The sequence below is a fragment of the Oculina patagonica genome, chromosome 10 (genome assembly GCF_052425735.1).
Source record: "Oculina patagonica isolate OP01 chromosome 10, crgOcupat, whole genome shotgun sequence".
Lineage (NCBI taxonomy): Eukaryota > Metazoa > Cnidaria > Anthozoa > Scleractinia > Oculinidae > Oculina > Oculina patagonica.
In genome coordinates, this window is record NC_135767.1 from 23,172,489 (window position 1) to 23,196,747 (window position 24,259).

Sequence of the window (24,259 nt, forward strand, 5' to 3'; positions counted from 1 at the left end):
ACAGTTTGGATTTTAACAACGGTTTTTTATTTTATATTACACAAAACAGAAAAATAGATGGTTATAGAATAAGGCTAAAATCAACGTTCATGATATTAAATAAACATCCTGTATGTAATTGATATTAGCTGCTAAATTTTGTCAGGTGTTGTGAAATGATAAATAATTATTGTTAAATCTCAGACTTCCTGTTACACGTCTCGAGAACGGTCAATTTGCAAATACAATGATGCTCTTCTCTGTTAAATTTGTCTTTATGTGTGTTTATTCTAAAACCCAGAGCTGTTGAACAGCGTCGAAACCATACTTTTTTATTGCATACAAGGCTGTATACATAGAAAAAATATCGCCTTCGCTTATATTAGCCCAACTGGTCATCAGGCATGTAAAATCCATCGACTAAATTATATCATGCAAATAATTTAGCCAAAATAAAGACGAAAACTCGTGGTTTATGGAACCAGTAATTGCTACAGAGATATTGACTGAAACAACGGTTGGTGACAACCGTATTAAACGCTGTTTTGAGAGAACAGCAATTTTTTTTTTGGCTGAAAATCAAAAGAACTCTCTAGAATCGGGAGACTCGAAAAACTGAATTCCGTTGAAACAAGTTAATACTGTACATTAAAAAATATCCGTAGGACATCGGAATAACTATGATTGCTGCATGTAGCAGTTTTAAAAGCGTTTATTTTAGAGCTCTCAACACCCGTGAAATATATTGTTAAGTAATGAAACTCCCAGTTACGAAGAACTTTTTCCAAACAAGCTGTTTCTCAGCCGAGCTTTATCGGCAGATTTTCCAGTGCATATCAAACCCCTGGAAGAACGAGTTCCCGCCTATGTTCACAACTGGGAGTGAGAAAAAAAATATGATGAAATTTGTCGGAGTAAATATCGATCGCGACGGACAAATCAGTGCCGGCCGCATTAAGCACACGCGCGCGTTTAGCTCCTGACGTGTCCAATGAATCAAATTTGTTGCTTTTTTTCTAAGACGGTTCAATACTTCTTCAAATAATGTTTGAATAGGTGTGTGAATTTTATAAATTGTTTGCCAAAAATGCTGACCCCCTACACGAAGTTTACTTTATAGGACCATTCTGAAATTTCGGGATACGCTTCCAGATGACGGAAACAACGAGCAAAGGTTATTGTGCGCCCGGTTGTATTTTTTATATGAGAGACGAGAGTTTTACAAGTATTATGGGTGTTCAAGCAGCCTGTGATATATGACGGACAATTGCAGCCTGCGTGGCTACAGCTGAGGCGAAAGAGCGACGAATTAGAGACGGACTGTGACGAATTATATACAAGTACGGAGGCGAGTCAATATAGACAATTTTATTCATCTTACTTAATTGCTATCTCGAACTTGCGGTAATTTAACCACATTTTCGGTATAATTTCATTTCGTCCTCCGTAGCTATTGTAGTTTTAAATGCGGTTCGAAATAACAACACAGGAATTCGTTTCTCTTTTGTAAGTGTTATTTAGAATGAAAACTGACTTGGCTTGGGGTCATTTCATCAGCATGAATATATTATTTTACGGCGCGTGTGATCATGATAACAAGATTCCCCAGGCGCGAAAGTTACTGTAGCTGTTCATTTTATATTAAACACTATTAATTGGTTCAAATTTTTCATTTTCGTCACTGATCTTAGGAGAGATGTTCCCACAATTCCACGCACATACAACGTAAAACATTTTGCGAATTCATAAAAGATTTGGGAAACTCGTTTCGGACGGATTTCTGTCTGACCGCCGGAATAACACCACTACTATATGAAGTTAAGGGAGGTAAAACCGTCTTAAAATCGCGAAATTTAGGGAAAGGTTACCATTGGATGGTAACTATTCTCTTCTGGTTTAAAGAAAGTGGTGATTTTGAGCTGCAGTTCTATCCCCGTGTAGCAAACAACAAGCCTGTTTTTATATTTTCTTTACTGATGTAAATTTTAGTCGAGAAAGTACGTTTTCCGTTAATTTAAATCGAGTTTTCCTTCGGATTTTCCCTCGTTTTCAGACGGGAAAGGATGGATAAATTTGACACAAAAGAACTCGTCTTTAATCGGATTCGTATCAGACTTCTCAAATATGAATTTGGCTATTGTAGAATTCGACATGAAACGATTTCGTATGGGCCACGTAAGCACCTCAATAACTAAACTGTGTACATTTGTCTGCGTCGGAAAATTCCCTTGAACTTGATTTGTTTTTAGACAGTGAATTTATTCTTTAAAATAATAAAAAAGAGAAATTGACGCTAGAATTATTTTGCCGATAATGCTTCCCAATATCATACTTTTCAGTGGTAGTGTGAAATTTATTTGGCTATGTCAGACGATTTTACATTTAAAGCCGAGCAAACGAATTTCTCGTCTTTGGTCGTTTATTCTACCTCTGCCTTGATTTTCCTATCTTTAGCCGCTTTTAATAAAGTTGTCTTGAAAAGATAGATTCGCCGAAATACTACAATATAAATACCAAATACTGACCTTTTTTCTCGCCAGAGCATCGATTGCATTGTGAATAATTTTCCGTTTTTTATTAGCTGTGATTACCCGCTTGAAATCACTGTGAGGAAGACGTAAGCTTGCTTCGGCAGAAATCGGGATACTTTGAACAGCAAATCGACAACAGTCGTCGCTAAGAAAGGCTTCATTTCCTTGTAGTCCTCTCGGTAAAACAGCATTGTGATGTGGTCAAATTCTGAGCTTGAAATCATCCACATTTCTATGTTGTTGACTTCAAGGTTGTCTGTTCAGCTACCGAGCTGACGAAAACTTGTGGTATACCCAGTAGAGCGCTGTTTATAAGCCGTGTCCAGGACGTGTCTCTTTTGAATTTAAAATAGGGATGGAGCTGCTACCACAGATAGTGAGGATGTTAATGCTTAGCTGTCTTGTGTTACGGTTCATCTAAAACGCGAGTTGTCTTTGCCCTTTTTCTTTTTTCAAACCTGAGAGGAACGAAAATCGAGCCGCGAGTATCGTGGGCGAGCGATGCGAGTCACGAGACGCGCGCCCACGATACTCGCGTCGCACGTGCCACGTTATGCGTTTCTTCTTCTTCGGCAAATTCGAGGCTCTGAAACGTGTATCGAACAGAGTAGCTAGTTTGTCCAGTGTCAGATTTTGAGAAACAATATCTAGTTTCCAGCGGCGGTAACTCAAAGTTCTGTTGGTGTTTATAGTCTTCATATAATAGAAAGAGTTTTTAAACTGTTAAAACTCTGGTTTATATGTTGCTCTAAACGGAAAAAATAGATAGTTATAAAATAAACCTAAAATCAACGTTCATGATGTAAAATAAACATTCTGTATGTAATTGATATTAGCTGCTAAATTTTGTCAGGTATTGTAAAATGATAAATAAATATTGTTAAATCTTAGACTTCCTGTTACACGTCTCGAGAACGGTCAATTTGCAAATACTATGATGCTTTCTTCTGTTAACTTTGTCTTTATGTGTATTTATTTTAAAACCCAGGGCTGTTAAATAGCGTCAAAACCGTACTTTTTTATTGCATTCAAGGCTGTATACATAGAAAAAATATCGCCTTCGCTTATATTAGCCTAACTGGGCATCACGCATGTAAAATACATCGACTAACTTATATCATGCAAATAACTTAACAAAATAATGACAAAACTCGAGGTTTATGGAACCAGTTATTGCTACACAGTTATTGACTAAAATAACGGTTGTTAAAAACCATATTAAAGGCTGTTTTTAGAGAACAGCAATTTTTTCTCTCTACAATCGGCAGACTCGAAAAACTGAATTTCGGCGGTTGAAACTAGTTGATATTGTACATTAAAAATTCAAGTATCCTTAGGACATCAGAATATAACGATGATCGCTACATGTAGCGCAGGTTTAAAAGCGATTATTTTAATTTAGAGCTCTTAACACCCGTGTTGTATACAATAAAATTCCTAGTTACAATGAACCTTTTCCAAACTAGCTGTTTCTGAGAAGAATTATCGGCATATTTTCCAGTGTTTATCAAACCCCTGGTATAGAACGAGTTCCCGCTTATGTTCACAACTGAAAAAATACGATGAAATTTGTCTGAAGTAAATATCGATCGCGAAGGACAAATTCAGTGCCCGTGTTAAGCACACGAGCGCGTTTAGCTCCTGACGTGTCCAACGAAGCAAATTTGTTGCTTTCTAAGGCAATTTAAACTTCTTCAAATTATGTTTGAATGGGTGTGGAATTTGAAAAATTGTTTGCCAAAAATGCTGACCCCCTACTCGAAGTTTGCTGTATAGGACTATTAGCACCGCAATCAAAACTATGTGTACATTTGTCTGCGTCAGAAAATTCCCTTGAGCTTGATTTGTTTTTTAGACAGTGAATTTATTCCTCAAAATAAAGAAGAAAAAGAAAGTGACGCTAGAATTATTTTGCCGATAAATGCTTCCCAACTGATCATGCTTTTTAAATAATGGTTGTGTAAAATTTATCTGGCTATGCCGCGCAGACGATTTTACATATAAAGCCTAGCAAACTAATATCTCGTCTTGGTCGTTTATTCTACCTTTACGACCCTTTACCTTGATTTTCCTATCTTCAGCTTTTTAATGTAAATGTTTTGAAAAAAGAGACTCACTGAAATACTATAATATAAATACCAAACACTGACCTTTTTTCCTCGTCAGAGCATCAATTACATTGTGAAAAATTTCCGTTTGTTATTAGCTGTGATTACCCGCTTGAAATCACTGTGAGGAAGGCGTAAGCTTGCTTCGGCAGAAATCGGGAGACTTTGAACAGCCAATTGACAACGTCGTCGCTAAGAAAGGCTTCATTTCTGAGCAGTCCTCTCGGTAAAACAGCAATGTAATATGGCCAAATTCTGAGCTTGAAATCATCCACATTTCTATGTTGTTGACTTCAAGGTTGTCTGACTTGTCTGTTGAGCTACCGAGCTGGTTTATAAGCCGTCTCTTTTCATATTAAAATAGGCATCGAATTGCTACCACAGATAGTGAGGATGTTAATGCTAGCTATCTTTTGCTACGTTTCAAGCCGAATGCGAGTTGTCTTTGCCTTTTTCCTTTCTTTCATTTTTTTTTGTTCAAAACTGAGAGTACGAAAAACGAGCCGCGAGTATCGTGGGCGCGTGATGCGAGTCACGAGCCGCGCACCCACGATATTCGTGTCGCACGTGCCACGCGTCATCACGTGCCATGTTATTGCGTTCCTTTTTCTTCGGCACGTTTGCGATGAAAGAAGAATTATTTCATCTTAAGGCAGTAAGAGATACACCCGCTAGTAATTGCATTACCGGTAATTTTGAAGTAAAAGTGTTTTTCTGGCAATTTTATTGGCCGAGGTTCAATACTCGCAAGTTTACAATTAAACACTCTTAGCTCGTTATCTACTTTCTGATTTTACTGCAAAAGAATTAACAATAGAGTCATTACGCACGTGTAAAAGCAACCGTGTGAAGTTAAATTAGTAGGTTTAATAGGATGAATTCGAATGAGTTGAATTAGTAGGCGAAATTAACTTTCGACAATTTTGAATAGCTAAAAAGTTTAGATAATTATCAATTTTCAATAATTTTTAACAACTGAATGGTTTCTTAGAAATCAAGATATCGTTGTTGACAACTACACGATTTCGAAACTTTTAAAAATGTAACAAGCCAGATCCGGTTTTTCATGCATTCTGTTCTCTTATTACAAGTAATTTTTTCATAAAAACTTCAAAACTGTAGACTGTATTAGCAATAGTATAAGGCGAATCATAATCGATAAGTGGAGCATTAACATTATAATTCGAAATAGCTGTTTACAATAAACCAAGGTGATCGGTTAAGCGAGCAAGGCATTGTTAAGAAACGCACAAGTATGTTTTTTCTTAGTACTTTTGCAATGCATTATTGATGATAAAATTAGCTAACGGGTGCGTTTTAACACTAACTGAAAAAGATAATAATCAACTGCAACTGCGGACATATACCTTTTGTCCAACAAACAAAAGATCTCGAGGGCCTTTTAACTTAAAAACAGTTAAGACTGCGTACAATATAAGATTAAGGCACATTCACCTGGATATTTTTTCGTCGGTATGCTGCCTATACACGAACTTGTAAGGTTTCTTGTGTCTCTTTATTTCTCGTGCGTGGTTATGAGTCAAGATAGCACTTGCGTAAAAGCCAAACGGTTTGAATTTGTTGAGGAAGGTAAGAAAATAGAATTTAACCTTGCTTTGTGGTTGCAAACACATAAAACAGCCGGCTACAGAGCACTAAAAGTAGTGCTTTGACATATATTCCGCACCACCAGCCCAGTTCAGTTCAACATCAGGAACTTCATTAGTTTATTTTTGAAGAAAGATATAAAATAGAGATCTTTAGAGTCGACCTGTTTTCCATTCTCTTTAGAGTTCTTTAGCTAAAACTAGAATTTTCATATCAGTGGGTTTAACCCTGAGAACTTAGCTATTAAAGGTTCCTAATACAGAATCCTTTTTAACACAGTTCTATGATCTAGACGTGTAGAAGATCTTAAAATATATGTAAATTAAATAATACAAGCTAAATAATAACCTTGAGAATGTTTTAATCGAAATTTATAGTTGATCTTGTCTAAAGCTAAGTTGGCTTAAAAAGTCAAGAATTGTTATGTTTAAACTTAACATATGGCCAGAAAAGAACTGAAGAAAACCACGGCCTTCATAATACGGAGCTGCTGTCTTTATAGTCAACAATGAAATAAATCTGTTTTATTTGTGAAAATATGTCTCAAACATTTTAGGGTATTTAGAGGCTTTGCCTTTTGCCTATGCGTATTTATAGGCTTTGTCTTTTTCAACGATCGAAGTAACATTATTTTAACTTAGGTGTTAAAAGTAGATCTGCTTTATTTGTGAAAAGAATGTCTTAAATATTTAAACGTATTTCTAGGTTTTGCCTTGTCAAATCATGGAATTACAAGCCTTCAAGTTGTCTCGCCTATTGAATGCGCCATGGAGTGCACAGCCATCTTAGAATGTAAGTCGTTCAACTTCAAAGTGACTGAAAATGTGGGAAATAATTGTGAGCTGAATGATGCGACAAGAAACTCATCGTCATCTTCCGACTACAAAGAAACTGCAGGACTTGTGTACTATGAAGCCAGTCCAGAGGTTAGTAGATGCTAAGAGTACTTCTTTTATGCTCAAACGAAGTGTCTTCTGTAGGAAGTTACAGGTTTATTAAATCATCAATTTTAGTCAAGAGGAAGGAGTGTATAGTTGAAGAAAATTGGCAGTATATTCCATTTTGAAGGGAACAGGGGCCAGTTTATTCCATCTGCTTACACATTCTCCGCAAAACAAAACCAAGCGAAAACAGAAGTTAAAAAAGACGGCGTGTTCAGTCATTCGCTGAGTCGCTTGCGGTAGGTAGTTTTTTCGTGTTTACTCAATGAGCATATCATACACGGCTGTAAAAAGTAACTTTTCTTCAATCAATTTGTTGCAGGGCTGCTTGTTTTCTCCATGTAAAAACCTAGCCCGCTGTACTGAGAGCTGCTCAGGGGATTCAAGCTTCAAATGCGATTGCATTCATGATGGAACATACGGAGACCGCTGTGAATTGTGGACAGGTTTGTGGTCTTTCTTTCTTCAGACTGGCCAAAGTAAAGAACCATTTTTCTTGTGAATTTCGCCAAACCAAGGGGAAACAACTTTTAGGTGCAACAAGCCAAACATAATGGAACAAACGAATGTGAACATAAATGACACGATAGGATCGGAGTGTCTACCGAAAGATGATTTATAAAAACGAGCTCCTAAGCTCTTCTGTGCTACGTGGGTAAATAAATTACATTAATTTTACAAAAACCCGCCGCGTCAACTAAAATTATTTCGAGTATTCTAGTTACCAGTAAAATTTCTCATTTGACCAGCTTAGATCAGACATAAGCTTAAAAATTTAATTTCATGGAAAATGGAATTGCTGGGTCACAGAGAACTTTAATTACAGGATTTATTGTTGTTTTATTCCAACACGGTGATGCTGATCAACAAAATTATGCACATCGAGCCACCTGCCTTTTTTGCAACAAGTAGAAAATGAAACGTTGGGAACATTTTGTTGACACAAAGAAAGTTTCCAGGACTTTTTAACATCTGTGCTAATAGGAAATTTAAAAACTAGCAAGCTCTTCTTCTACTTTGTTTAACCCCAAAACGACTACATTTGTCTCATACAACCTCTCAACCTCTGCCCCTGATATCTCGCTACTACTTATTCATTAGTCAATTGAAACCCCGGCCCCCCGACCCCCGGGACTTAGCGGGGATTTAACGCGTCCAAAGCCGGGATTTAACGCACTTTTAACGGCGCGTTTGCCCCGGTGGGCGGTGGTTTTAACAAAATGTCAGTAGACCGGGGCCATGGAGCGGTGATTTAACAGCACGCGATCACTTAAAGCGGGGACGGCAGCCGGGATTTAACATAAAGGACTAAATGTTTTTCTCAAAATGTTCGTTCTGAGGAATCCCTTCTGAAAAGTCTCCACGCTTCTTCCTTGATATTTAAAGCCTTTCGCGACGCCTGGGTTTGTATTTAATATGTTCACACGATAAAAATAGACTCATTGTACTTGAAATCTGCCATCTTTGTACACTATCGTCTCCAAGAAAGTAGTTTCTGTTTCTGAGATTTCAGCCGTGAATCATATCATAGGGTGAAAGCTGTTTACCTTTAGAAGAAATTCTTCTATTTTGTCACTTCTTGTGTCCGTCGTCAATAAATCGTTTCCAAAGGATAGGCTTATTGCTACTTGTCTGAGTATTTCGTTTTCTATTTTGGCCGTGAAGATGACAGCGGAAACTGCGGCGATTGTCGTGCCCATGGCTGTTTGATGTGCTTAAAGATAATCTTTTCCATTGAATTGGAACGAGCTTTCTTGAAAGATCACACTGAGCAACTCTCTTAACGAGTACGGCAGGGCCGTAGCTAGCCAGAGGCAAGACGAGGCACTTACCTCGTCTAGATTTTAACCCAAATTTAATAACAAATTTTTTTTGTTGGGGAAATGATCCCAAGTTAAAAAAGATTTATTTCTCTCAAGAAATACCTTAAGAAAAATCTTGAAGAAAGAGTTTCAGGGCTTCTAGATTTCAAAATTTTCTGAAGGGCATGCCCCCAGTTCCCCCTAGCAAGATCTTGCCTCTTCTATGGCAAATGCCCTGTACGGGAGGGTTTCCTTGATGAAATTCTCCGTATGCTTCGCATGCAGTGTTAATGAGAAAAGGAAAGCTTTTTTTAGGCTGTTTGGGCATGGCACTGTAATCTTCTCAATGAAGTTATTAAAGTCTGTCGCACGAAGCTTGTCGCTGTGCTATCGGCTTAAGTAGATGGTCAACAAAAGCTGAAATACGTTCTGTAGGGCAATCACACCCCATATTATGGGTCTTCCGGCAGGCGTGTTCATAATGGCTAATTATGGGTTTTAAATTTGACAACTTTGTGTCTCTGACCACGAAAAACAATTTTTTTTTATAAGTTTTTGGCGGAAACAAACTACATCAGGTTTCTTTCCGACCTCGTAACTATACATGGACAATAAATGAAAGAAATAGATATTTCAACTTCGGCCACGAAATCAAGATTTTTGTCCGTTTTTTTTCCTGAAAGTCGATTCGGATGCCCCCGCTATGCGGGGTTTTTAACAGACGTCTAGGCCCCTAGGTTGGGGAAATAAGCCGGGTTTTAACACTTGGTAAATGTTAAATTCCCCGGTAAGTCCCGGGGGTCGGGGGGCCGGGGTTTCAATTGACTGATGCATTATGGGACATAAAAACAGCTTACAGGAACGTTCATTAATTAATTAATTAATTAATTAATTAATAATAATAAATGTAATAATAATAATAATAATAATAAATTTATTAACGTGTAGAAAATGTTTAGCTGAGAGGAAAAGTCTCCTCTACTAACTGTGGACACCCAACTAAAACTTAAATAAAATCTAATTACAACTATTTCTTTAGAGATTGTGATGTTAATAAGAGTTAAATGAAGCTATTTACAATATAAAAACAAGTAAAAAAAGTAAAACTATTCATGTGATATAAAAACATATACATGATTATTATTAATAGTCACAAAGGCGGCAAGTGCTAAGCTTTTCCACGTTTTCAAATTAGTGTATGCCTTTTCCTTTTCAGATGATGCTTATGATTTTAGCCTTCACTTTCCATCCAATGACACTTCAAACTTTGTTGTATTTGATTGCAAGATTCAGACGCTTGATGAGTTCACCATTTGCTTGTGGTTGCAGACCACAGCGAGTAACACACTGAGCCTTTTCTCGTATGGTACAGCGTTTTACTTACAGTGCCGTGATACAGGAAAATGTGTTTTGGGAATTGGAGGCAATGAAAGGTATTGCTTTGTACTTCCTTCATCCTTAATAGTGCATGTACTTCCAAGGAAATATAAACAGGAAATACCTAGTGACAGGCGCAGTTGCTTTATGGTTAGTGCTCTGGACTCCGAATCAAGTGGTCCGGGTTCGTGTCCTGACCGGGTTCATTGTGTTTTGTCCTAGGGCAAGACACTTTACCCTCACAGTGCCTCTCTCCACCCAGGTGTATAAATGAATACCGGCGACTTTAATGCTGGGGGTAGCCCTGTGATAGACTAGCGCTCCATTCAGGGGATAGAGAGGTGAAATACTGCTAGTCGCGTCGTTCTACTGAAACCGTGATAAGCTGATGGGCCACTATACTCGTATGCAGTCTTTTTTCATCCAAGGGAATAAGAGCAAGAAATAGTTTCTGAGCTGTTATCCTTAAAAAGAAAACGAAATGTTGCTAAATTCTAGCATACCGTGGGAATTGTCAATATTGATTTAATCCCGGCTTTCCAACGGCTAGTGTAGACGGTGTTCAAGTGATTAGTGTGTTATACTCTGGATTCAGAGGACGCAGCTCGAGCGCTTTACCCTCACCGTCCCTTTGTCCACCCAGGTGTATAAATGGCTACCGCCGAATTTACAGGGCAACCTGAAAATAAATACTGCAGGTTACCAGTGATGGACTAGTGACATATTCAGCAAAAGGCCGAGCTAATAAGCCACCTAAGGCTTGTAAAACTTTAAGATTCGGCAAAGGTTTTCTTAAACGCTGTCGGTATACAATGTTCTAGTCTTTCGAACGCTGTTCGTTGCGTTTTTACTTCCAGTGGCACTTAGAAGAAGAATCAGCGTCACTTTTATTGTCTGTATTCCATTTCTCTTTGACAGTACATTTTACATTGCACCTCTAAACGACGGATATTGGCATCAGTTATGCCTGAGCAGGAAGGCTACAAATGAAAGCCTGAAAATTTTCCTTAACGGCTTTCAAGGGGTTTCTGGAAAAGGAGCAAGAAATGATGCAAAAATGTTCCTTGGAGGAGGTCAACTGATTATTGGACAAAAGAAGATGTTATCGGGGCAGAGCTTCGATGGTTCCTCTTCATTCAAAGGTTTGCAATTTTATAAAAAAGTCAATGAGTCAATGCTTTATCGTCTAAATAGTTATATTATTTTCATTGTCGCTTCAATTCCCCAACTAAGTCCCTAAACAGATAACACACAATGTGTTTTTGATATAGGACGATTTTCGTTAAGAAAGGGAAAAACGATTTCTTACAAGCATTATAATAAGCAAATAAAAGCAGAAGAACAAATGTAAATACAAATCAAAATGTAAATACGCGTATTTTCAGCAAAGCCTTGCCTATCGCTGTTGGCACAGTTGCTATTATTATTCAACAAATTGTTACGATGCTCATATATGGTCAGGAAGTCCTTGTTATCTGTCATCTGTACATAACAGATATCCTGCGATATACGTTGGTTGCCAAGATTCGTCCAATGTCTATCAAAGCGCTGCATAACCACAGTATTTTTGCAGTAAAATATATAGTAGTAAAAGGAAAACAATTAAAATGCTCAATCTTGCAGAATATCGACTAATTGTAGCCAACTGAGCCTGCGGCCCCGTTGGGTAAATATCAGGCGATTTTCCACTCAATTTCGCAGAATATTTGTTAATTAGTTGGTGTCCAAAATAAGGCCAGCTGCATTCCGAGGCAGATAATGATGTTTTACTATTTAGGAGATATTTCGCATTTCAACATTTGGAGTCGCTGGAGAAACATCAGTGAGGTATTAGTTTCATCCGTGCATAACTGCAGTACTGGAGAATTTGGAGACCAGGTGGATTGGCGCTTACTTAAAGCAAAGAGTGGCCTACGAGGAGACGTGCAGGTCAACACACCGGACACTTGTTCAACTAACTCAGGTAAGAGACTTACCCTACCCCACTTCTTAATTTTCCTACGACCAAAAACAATGAAAATGACATTGATTTGGGGGGAGGGAGGAGGGGAGGGAATTAAGCGAAGGGCTGTTTAGGTAGTTTTAAGGACACTGTCAACCAGCATCCTACACGTGCCTATGTTGCTGCTATAGTACCAAAACGTTACTCAGATGACGTCATAAATGAAACAGCCTAAAATCAAAGAAACCATTTAAAATTCTGTAGCAAAGAAACCATTTCAAATTTGGTATTTGTAGTTTAAGCCGAAACGTTGGCATATTTAATTCATTTTTTAAACATTTTAGACATTTTTCAAACCAGCGTATCATTTTTAACATTTTAATGAATCAACCTGGTTACAAGGCCATTTTTAAAAGACATTAATTCCTTTATCGAAATGTTTAACACTGTTCCACCCTTTAAGGTTTTGGTCTTCCGTTTTTCGGTGCCCGACTGCATTGGTGATCCCTGACGAATTTTCAAGGATGCACCATGCTTGTTGTAAAGCAGTTGCTATTTTTCATGTTGTGTTTTATTTTATACCCATAGGTTACTACAACGGGCCGCCAAGCGTGCGTTTTTTTACTGAAAACGCACATAAATCATTTAACGTTACAGTCTCGGTACCACAAGCGCTACTGAAGTTTACCATCTGTACCTGGGTGCAACCAGCCCTCTGGGAGAATCATGGCGTCATCTGGTCATTTGCCAAAAATCAAACCTTTGACCTCTTTCGACTGCACTTAATAAATGGCATTGCGAGATTTGATATTCGAGGGCAAATCATCAGGTAAGCAATGATTCGACAGAAATGAAAACTACAAGAACTTTCTGCACATTGAAAGCTAAAACGAAAACTTAAACATTTTTAACGACGCATAGGTCGTGACATACGTGAGTACCAGAGTGATTTTTTTGTTTTTACTTTTATATAATTGGTCACCAAAATCTTTTTAAAGATTAAACCCTTGCTGTAAGCTCGATTATTTATATTCTTAGTGATTGGTTGATATTTATTATAACCACAAAAATGTACAAAACTCAAACCATCGACATAATATTAAAACAGGTACTGTCGTAATTTACTTTGACAACAATCCCACGCCCAGATCACTCTGTCGTCTGAATCGTCCCCAGTCGTCTTTTGAGTCCGTCTTGAGTCGACTGCTGAACACGGAGGGAATCAACTGGGAACGAGTCAGCTCTGTCGTGCTTCCTTTTTTAAAAAGTGCCTCGTACCCCAGGCGCTGATAAGGCGGGAAAATAGAGAGCGCGAGGATAGGTGGTAGCATTAATCCCATGACGCCAAGCGAACCGCGCACGACTAAGGGGGAGGACGCCTGGGGACGAGGCATGCAGGAGCTCGAAGGTGAATTCGGGGGAGTGAATCGTGGTTTATGTTCTTTTTTCCAGGAAAATTAATTTCCCTTTAATAGACGGTCGATCTCATTTCATCTGCACCCTTTGGGATAACGTAACAGGTCGCTTGGAGGTAATGGTGGATGGAAAACTAACAAGCAGTGGTGAAATAGCAAAGGAAAGTGGCATTGATATCCCATCAGGAAGCACACTGATTCTTGGAACGGACTTTGGCAAAAAATCATTGCGTGGTCATATTGGCGGCCTAAATGTTTGGGATGCACTTCTAGAAAAGCACTGTATCGTCGCCTTGTATCATGGGAATGGAAGAGAGAGCGGACGCGTGATTAAGTGGAGAGACGTGATTATTCCAGAACAATTGAAAGGAAAAAAAGTACTGAACAGCGAAGAGGAACACAAAGGTATTCTACTTACATTAGTAGACCAAAAAATAGACTGGTCCCGGGTGCTTATTTGTTTTTACTTTTGTTTAGTTTTTTTATTGTATAGCCGAGAAGGTGGGCGCTTATAAGGGGGAGAGTGCTTGTTATCCTTCAAGGAAATACCGAACGGACACTTAACGATTCAGTAGTTTGTTGTTGTCTCTACATGACACATATTTACATTTCTTCCCTCCAGGGCAGAAAAGTGAATTCACACTGTACTTCAAAACGCGTTCTTCACAAAACTTTGCTAATCAAACCGTCGATTTCAAAGAAACGAATAAGCTGAGCGCCTGTGCCTGGTTAAAAACGAAAGAAAAGGGAGCTATTTTCCAATTTCTGGCTACACACAATTCCACTAGACACAATTTCCTTGTTCTGATCACCGCGGACGGCAATTTGGAATTTAAAGTCGGCTCAGGAGCAATCCAGTAAGTAAACAGTAGACTAAAATGTTTTATTAAATTTACAATCATCGTTGAACTTAAGATCTTTAGTCACCCGGCCTTCCCTCCTCTTGATTAACATTTTTTGTCTCTAGCAAGATCATAGTGCGAGTAAAATTGTGTAACACCACTGATTATGAAGATGAATTTTTCAGCAATGACACGAGCATGGGGACTTTTATCACCGAGCTTAAAACTTACCATCTTTATTATTTATAACACACTTGATGATTTCGATATTGCTGATCCTAGCAGTATGCAGGACGCGTGTCACATATCAACCTAGTAAATGGCTCAGCTCACCACGAGTCTCTCGTAGCTTAGTTGGTTAGAGCGCCCATCCAGGATCTAGGAGGCCACGGGTTCGATTACCGTCGGATACTCAAAATTTTTCTTTGTCTCATGCTCGTGTCATTGTTAAAAAATAATTCATCTTCATTATTTAACACCGTGCTTAAAATTTACCATCTTTATTATTTACTACCACTGATTATGATAATGATTTAGGTTTCAAAAAAGAGTTTTGGTGGTCCTGAGGATGAAACAAGCACCCATATGTTTTATTTGGCGAGTTTAACTGATACAGGGGCACTCAAGTATACTAAATTCCAAATGATATTGTATTCCACTCCTGCTGAAGGGAAAACAGTCGCGAAAAGTCTGGATTTTGTCGCATCTTTAGCACTAGGAAAACCTTTATTTTGTAACTCGTTCGAAAACAATCCCACTCTCCCCCATTCTAGCCAATTTTAGTTTGGTTTATTAATGACTTCCTCCTTGGTGTTTATCTTCATAGTTATCTATTATTTCAAAAGGTCATTTTGAAAGTCGTAAAAAATGGCTTAATGTATTGTGGTGCCTTTAAAGAACTAAATTAATTCCTACACCTTTTTGATATCTCATTTTTTAGCAATATATACTTTGCAATGGAAGGTCTTTTCGTCTTCTTCCTGTGGAAATCAGCTTTCTTCTTGCACTTGTATAGTTGAAGAAGCGTGTCAGAATAACGTTTTATCTGCCTGCCTACCTACCTACCTACCTACCTACCTAACAACCGACCTACCTAACTACCTACCTACCAACCAACCCACCTAAACTGTCCACAGCCTCTTGCTTTTTCAACGCAAAAAAAGCAAACGAAGTGCTCGTGAAGCGCGAGCACGCGGAAGGGGGGGGGGGGGGGCGGCACCCCCTTGCTTCTTCCGTTTTGAGCTGGTGTCCAGTTCTCTCGCCGTTCTCACCGCGCGCTCATCGATCGAAAAAACACGAAAAAATAGAGGGCTGTGGATAGTCTAAACCCACCCACCTACACCTATTTGCAAAAACGTTGTCATAGAAAAACGAAAAAAAATGGTAAATAGGAATTAATTAGCGTAGTTTTGATATTTGGTAGCATTTATAGAAAACTCACGAGTTTTTATCTGCACATTTTGAGTCCACTTTTTCATACTGTGACAAGGTGGATTGATTTATTCGCTTTTGTGGCAGTTTGAGGCCATCATAAATTTCATGCATGCGCTTAAGTAATTCCTATTTGACTATTTCCTTTTTCCCTTTTTCTATGACAATCTTATTGCAATAGGATGTACCTACCTACCTACCTACCTACCTACCTACCTACCTACCTACAATGCGGGACATTAATGTTGGGACACTTAGCACATTTCTGTGCCAAATGACTGCTAACCCCCCCTTCCCCCCAAGCAATGTTGAGAATTGACCATCTCCCACACCAAGATCAGGGCATATATGTTTGTCAACATTGCTTGGGGGAAGGGGGGGGGGGTTAAGAAATGAACAAGAACAGTGCCAAACCCATTTTTGGACTACAAAAAGGTTATTTGGCATGATTAAGAGATCGCCTTCATTAGTGTCCCAAGTCTTTTTGACCTCCATTGTCTGAAATTGACTTTCACAAACAAAATGAAAATTTCCCTATATTTAACAGCGAAATATCGATAGATTCTCTACAGTGAAACGAAAAACGTTGTATAATAGTGAAATCGGCTGTTTTATGCATTAAAATCAACTTTTTACCCAACAACAGGGAACAAAGCCATTACGTTATATCTCGGTCGTATTGTTTCTTTCTCGTAACCGCGCAAACTTTTCAGTTAGAGTTCTGTACAGCGCATATCGTCAAAAGTTTTGTGTAAATTTATTACCGTCCTGATTTCCCCTGACTGAAATGCCTAATTTAAAGGAGAAGTTCACTCCAGAATGGCGATTAATTTTCTTTGCGCCAATAAAAAGTTTACACAAATATATGTTATTCACCAAAATTTCAGCCTCCAATTTTAGCTATAACCGTACGAAATCTTATCCAAAACTCGACAACTGGAGGCCGCCATCTTGGAGCTGGTAATGTATGCGTGACGTCAATGAGCTCAGCCTGAAGTTTGGCGGGATAATTTAAATACTCGAAACTCCTTGTTTCTTCGAAGTGGCTTTTGTTTGACAAAATGCCTGTTTGTGCAGCTCCATTTTGCTCAAACAGAGCTCCAAGAAATACAAAAAACAAGGAGTTTCGACTATTAAAATTTCCCCGTCAAACTTCAGGCTGAGCTCATTGACGTCACGCATACATTACCAGCTCCAAGATGGCGGCGTCCAGTTGTCGAGTTTTGGATAAGATTTCGTAGGGTTATAGCGCACGTTGGGGGCTAAAATTTTGGTGGATAACATATCTTTGTATAAACTTTTTACTGGCGTAAAGAAAATAAATTGCCATTCTGGAGTGAACTTCTCCTTTAACATTAAAATAATATATGTCTGTGCTTGACAAGCCATTGGAAAACTTTCTTTTTTTAGCCGATCTCGTACCAGGGCCCGCTACAGCGCGTTACGCTACGTGACAAAGCAGGATACATAGCTTTGCATCCCACAGGCCATTCAGGTCGTACCGATGGCATTCCAGAAACAGAATAGGCAGTTTTTGGTATTTCACGCATAACGATTCATTTGCTAAATTTCCTTTTGGATATTGTCGATAAAGATCAGAGCAATTGATGTGGCAAGCTGCTATGTTGCGTGACCTGAAACACTGTGTACAACACAACAGTTCTCAGCCACAGTTCTCACCAATGAAAAGTCATTTTTGGACTGTTTGTTTGAAGCAACTAATCAAAATAACGCTTTTGACTATTTTTTATCATTTCTTCTTGTTAAGGATATGCTTTTTCTTTCAAGGTTTGTACAGAAAATGATTTCTCCAACAGTTCTCGGCTTTTAGAAAATAATTAGCTAACATTCCATTATTCCTTTAACTCTGTTTAGGGCGAGAACTGTTGAAAATCACCCAGCAAGTGTGTTTTATTATATACATAGCACTTCGATAGACTTCGAAGGAATATTTATTACAGTTTTAATACACCGTAACTATAGAACATGTTTCAGTGTTTAGATATAATCACTTAAATAGCCGAGAACTGTACGCGAGAAGTGTTCACATGCACGTGCACAGCAACTCTGTGTAACGCAATACGGCATTCGTTTTGCTTTTCTTCTGTAAGGAAATTTGCTGTATCCGTTTAAATACCACGCTAAAGCTCCCATTCTTGCCACTATTTGAAGAGCTCGGTGGAAAAAGGGCGGCAATGACTTTAGTTAAAAATGAACATTGCGAAAACTTCGCCAAATTTTGCGTGCAGGTTTGTTTACATATGTTTACAAGTTGCTCACATCAAGTAATACAGTCCTATCAAACGCGCGCGTGGCCGTAAAGGCTGTTAACTGGTGAAAACACTTTCCAGTACTCCAAAAATGGTTTATACGATGTTGGAAACATTCATGGTGAAGCAACGACAAAGAATTTATTTACTTTTACAACTCTAGGAGCCTTTTTCTGAAAGTGGTGAATTTCAGACATGTCTGAAATTGACTTTCACAAACAAAATGAAAATTTCCCTATATTTAACAGCGAAATATCGATAGATTCTCTACAGTGAAACGAAAAACGTTGTATAATAGTGAAATCGGCTGTTTTATGCATTAAAATCAACTTTTTACCCAACAACAGGGAACAAAGCCATTACGTTATATCTCGGTCGTATTGTTTCTTTCTCGTAACCGCGCAAACTTTTCAGTTAGAGTTCTGTACAGCGCATATCGTCAAAAGTTTTGTGTAAATTTATTACCGTCCTGATTTCCCCTGACTGAAATGCCTAATTTAACATTAAAATAATATATGTCTGTGCTTGACAAGCCATTGGAAAACTTTCTTTTTTTAGCCGATCTCGTACCAGGGCCCGCTACAGCGCGTTACGCTACGTGACAAAGCAGGATACATAGCTTTGCATCCCACAGGCCATTCAGGTCGTACCGATGGCATTCCAGAAACAGAATAGGCAGTTTTTGGTATTTCACGCATAACGATTCATTTGCTAAATTTCCTTTTGGATATTGTCGATAAAGATCAGAGCAATTGATGTGGCAAGCTGCTATGTTGCGTGACCTGAAACACTGTGTACAACACAACAGTTCTCAGCCACAGTTCTCACCAATGAAAAGTCATTTTTGGACTGTTTGTTTGAAGCAACTAATCAAAATAACGCTTTTGACTATTTTTTATCATTTCTTCTTGTTAAGGATATGCTTTTTCTTTCAAGGTTTGTACAGAAAATGATTTCTCCAACAGTTCTCGGCTTTTAGAAAATAATTAGCTAACATTCCATTATTCCTTTAACTCTGTTTAGGGCGAGAACTGTTGAAAATCACCCAGCAAGTGTGTTTTATTATATACATAGCACTTCGATAGACTTCGAAGGAATATTTATTACAGTTTTAATACACCGTAACTATAGAACATGTTTCAGTGTTTAGATATAATCACTTAAATAGCCGAGAACTGTACGCGAGAAGTGTTCACATGCACGTGCACAGCAACTCTGTGTAACGCAATACGGCATTCGTTTTGCTTTTCTTCTGTAAGGAAATTTGCTGTATCCGTTTAAATACCACGCTAAAGCTCCCATTCTTGCCACTATTTGAAGAGCTCGGTGGAAAAAGGGCGGCAATGACTTTAGTTAAAAATGAACATTGCGAAAACTTCGCCAAATTTTGCGTGCAGGTTTGTTTACATATGTTTACAAGTTGCTCACATCAAGTAATACAGTCCTATCAAACGCGCGCGTGGCCGTAAAGGCTGTTAACTGGTGAAAACACTTTCCAGTACTCCAAAAATGGTTTATACGATGTTGGAAACATTCATGGTGAAGCAACGACAAAGAATTTATTTACTTTTACAACTCTAGGAGCCTTTTTCTGAAAGTGGTGAATTTCAGACATGTCTGAAATTGACTTTCACAAACAAAATGAAAATTTCCCTATATTTAACAGCGAAATATCGATAGATTCTCTACAGTGAAACGAAAAACGTTGTATAATAGTGAAATCGGCTGTTTTATGCATTAAAATCAACTTTTTACCCAACAACAGGGAACAAAGCCATTACGTTATATCTCGGTCGTATTGTTTCTTTCTCGTAACCGCGCAAACTTTTCAGTTAGAGTTCTGTACAGCGCATATCGTCAAAAGTTTTGTGTAAATTTATTACCGTCCTGATTTCCCCTGACTGAAATGCCTAATTTAACATTAAAATAATATATGTCTGTGCTTGACAAGCCATTGGAAAACTTTTCTTTTTTTAGCCGATCTCGTACCAGGGCCCGCTACAGCGCGTTACGCTACGTGACAAAGCAGGATACATAGCTTTGCATCCCACAGGCCATTCAGGTCGTACCGATGGCATTCCAGAAACAGAATAGGCAGTTTTTGGTATTTCACGCATAACGATTCATTTGCTAAATTTCCTTTTGGATATTGTCGATAAAGATCAGAGCAATTGATGTGGCAAGCTGCTATGTTGCGTGACCTGAAACACTGTGTACAACACAACAGTTCTCAGCCACAGTTCTCACCAATGAAAAGTCATTTTTGGACTGTTTGTTTGAAGCAACTAATCAAAATAACGCTTTTGACTATTTTTTATCATTTCTTCTTGTTAAGGATATGCTTTTTCTTTCAAGGTTTGTACAGAAAATGATTTCTCCAACAGTTCTCGGCTTTTAGAAAATAATTAGCTAACATTCCATTATTCCTTTAACTCTGTTTAGGGCGAGAACTGTTGAAAATCACCCAGCAAGTGTGTTTTATTATATACATAGCACTTCGATAGACTTCGAAGGAATATTTATTACAGTTTTAATACACCGTAACTATAGAACATGTTTCAGTGTTTAGATATAATCACTTAAATAGCCGAGAACTGTACGCGAGAAGTGTTCACATGCACGTGCACAGCAACTCTGTGTAACGCAATACGGCATTCGTTTTGCTTTTCTTCTGTAAGGAAATTTGCTGTATCCGTTTAAATACCACGCTAAAGCTCCCATTCTTGCCACTATTTGAAGAGCTCGGTGGAAAAAGGGCGGCAATGACTTTAGTTAAAAATGAACATTGCGAAAACTTCGCCAAATTTTGCGTGCAGGTTTGTTTACATATGTTTACAAGTTGCTCACATCAAGTAATACAGTCCTATCAAACGCGCGCGTGGCCGTAAAGGCTGTTAACTGGTGAAAACACTTTCCAGTACTCCAAAAATGGTTTATACGATGTTGGAAACATTCATGGTGAAGCAACGACAAAGAATTTATTTACTTTTACAACTCTAGGAGCCTTTTTCTGAAAGTGGTGAATTTCAGACAATGCGGGACATTAATGTTGGGACACTTAGCACATTTCTGTGCCAAATGACTGCTAACCCCCCTTCCCCCCAAGCAATGTTGAGAATTGACCATCTCCCACACCAAGATCAGGGCATATATGTTTGTCAACATTGCTTGGGGGAAGGGGGGGGTTAAGAAATGAACAAGAACAGTGCCAAACCCATTTTTGGACTACAAAAAGGTTATTTGGCATGATTAAGAGATCGCCTTCATTAGTGTCCCAAGTCTTTTTGACCTCCATTGTACCTACCAACCTAACTACCTATAGCTACCTACCTACCTACCTACCTACCTTCGTACCTTCCTACCTATCTACCTACCTACCAACCTACCCCTACCTACATGCCTACCTGCCTACCTACCGACCCCTACCTACTTACCTACCTACCTACCTACCTACCTTCCTACCTACTTCCTGCCTAGTTTCCTACCTAAGTAGCGCGGATCCTGTGGTACTAAACCACGAGGGTTGTTCCGCAGATTACAACAAAGAGAAAAAGGTAAATATAGTCTTCTTTTTTTAAGGAATGTAACAAATCTGAACATGACAGACGACCAGTGGCATCATGTTTGCCTTGCCTGGCGTAGGAGCGATGGGCAGACCAGTATTTACTTCAATGGAAAACTTGTTCCCAGATGTAAGACAAACAAAGGTCATTCTATTGAAGGAAGTGGCGATTTCGTCATTGGTCAATACATGAATGAATCTACTAGAAGATTTATCGCAGGCCATGAATTTGTCGGAAAAATTACTCAGGTGAACGTTTGGGTGAGGTATTTTGATCCCGATGTCTTTGAAATCATGTCACGTGATTGCCGGTCTGGAGGGGAAGAAGTGCGCTGGATCGTATTCAGAGACAGTTACCATGGCAATGTTCAATTGATTGAGTCTTCGGAATGCCTAGTGCCAGGTAAATATTATCAATTACTAGGTATTATCAATAGATCAGGCCTGAGTTCCACGTTTGTAACGCATGTCAGTCCGCCCTCAACCCTCCCCCAGTCTAAACCATCCATGTTTTGTTCTGGATAGTTATGTCTGCTGTCCTTGTTTCTTAGTAACCGTTGTTTTACGATTTGATAAGATTTGTAGATACCATTTTGTAACCCACAGAAAGTAACGTTGAGAATATTCCCACAGCAACAACAACGAACGTTTTACGACAACAACAACAACAACATTGCTTATTTGTACTGGTGTGTAGGATGACAAAAATTAAAGATACAATACATAAATAAAAAAATTCAGGCAGTAACTGATCACCCAGAATATCTTTAAAGCTAAGCTGGTTGAGTGACCTCCATTAATTAATTGAAAATATAGACACCAAGCTGATTGTAATTCTGAATTTTTTTTTGTACGCGTAAGGCATGTACTGTAGACATTAGCATGCTACGTCTTGAGTTAAGCAGACCAAAAATCAACCAGCGAACAGGGCCGCCGAACCGACAGGAGGAACGGCACCCCACCAAGCCCAACGCAACGGGCAGAACAGACACGGAACGAAACTACATCACCCGCCAGAAAGTGTCCCCCAAAGAGAAGGCAGATTGAGAGGCAGCGAGATGCAGTGAAAACATGCCAAACACACGCAAGAAGCCCAGGGCCCCAAGGAACCAGCCCGGCGAGTGGGCCACTCTGTTAAATAAAGTTTCCTTACCTTACCTACCTACCACAAGGTTAAAATCTTTAGAAGAAAACAGTAGTTTATCACCGCATTGTAAGCTCCTTAAATCTGGTAAATTTGCGTGCGGGGGTTGGGCTGCCAATTTGCACATTTGTGCGTTTATTTCACTTGTAACCAGAGGCGGCTTAAAGAGAGCTCTTACCCCCCCTCCCCCCTCCATCCCATGCCCCCACCCAGGCCTATGTCTAGTAAAAATTTGCCCCCTCTGACCACTCCTCCTTATGCAACACAATAAGTTCGCTTTAATCCTGCAAAGGAACGAGCAATCTTCACTTCCCTCTCCTCACAGTCATTTCCACATTACGAAATATCAAAACCTCTGCTTCCTTTGCAGACTTTACTGTCCTATCTCGTCGTGACGAAAGATGCAATGAAAAATACAACATTCAATCTTTATCATGTAATGGCACTATGAAAGCACTGTTCGACCGAAATAGCTCAACATCAGGCAAAATGTGGCGATGCTATCATGAATGTGCGCTGGTGAAAAGTTCTCTCGATGGTAGCTTCATTTTTAACCAAGCTTGTGGAGGAGAAGAATGCATAACGAACGCTCATAATGACCTGTTAGCAATAACTTAGCTTCATTTCTACTTTATTCACAAACCAGAAAAGCAGGGCCGTACCTTATTGTTACTTATTTTCGGGGTTTATTTTTGGTTTTTGGGTTTTTTTTTTTTCCCGGGAAAAAATTTTGAAAAAAAAAGAATTTTTTTTTTTTTTTTTTTTTTTTTTTTTTTTTTTTTTTTTTAATTTTTTTTTTTTTTTTTTTTTTTTTTTTTTTTTTTTTAAAAAAAAAAATTTTTTTTTTTTTTTTTTTTTTTTTTTTTTTTTTAAATCAATAACAAAAAAAAACGCCAAAAAAAAAAAAAAAAAGTAACTAGAAAGAGGCAAGACGAGGCACTTGCTTCCTCTTGATTTTAAGTCAAAATTAAAAACAAAATATGTTTAGTTGGGGAAATAGTCCCCATGGCCGGCGCCAGTTGAACAAGATTGCTTTTTTCAAGAAATTCCTTATGAAACATTTTTAAGAAAAAGCTTCTCTTTCTCCAAATTTTCTTCAGGGCATCTTCCCTAAAACCTCCTAGCAAGATCTTGCTTCGTCTATGCCAAAGGGCTGGTTACGGCCCTGAACATTATACAGTATAGCTTCTCCCTACAGAGATGATAAAGCAAACATTGCACTCCAGCTCTGCTCCTCCAATTTGTAATGAATGTAGTTTCAGTCGAAACTCTTCTTACGACCTGCTGTAGTTATGACCACCATGGTA

General features: G+C 38.6%; 1 protein-coding gene and 1 long non-coding RNA gene across 2 annotated transcripts in view; both read left to right on the forward strand.

Moving 5' to 3' along the window:
* Positions 1-24,259, forward strand: part of LOC144667471 (uncharacterized) — a 116,624-nt gene that overhangs the window by 1,260 nt on the left and 91,105 nt on the right. The gene's annotated exons all lie outside the window — the stretch shown is intronic.
* Positions 6,154-23,570, forward strand: LOC144628794 (uncharacterized). Its single transcript, XM_078486908.1, has 11 exons — positions 6,154-6,208; positions 6,932-7,152; positions 7,490-7,613; positions 10,186-10,402; positions 11,265-11,488; positions 12,124-12,309; positions 12,877-13,117; positions 13,741-14,108; positions 14,326-14,560; positions 21,826-22,211; positions 23,323-23,570. The coding sequence occupies exons 1-11, from the start codon at positions 6,154-6,156 to the stop codon at positions 23,568-23,570; spliced, it is 2,505 nt and encodes an 834-aa protein (XP_078343034.1).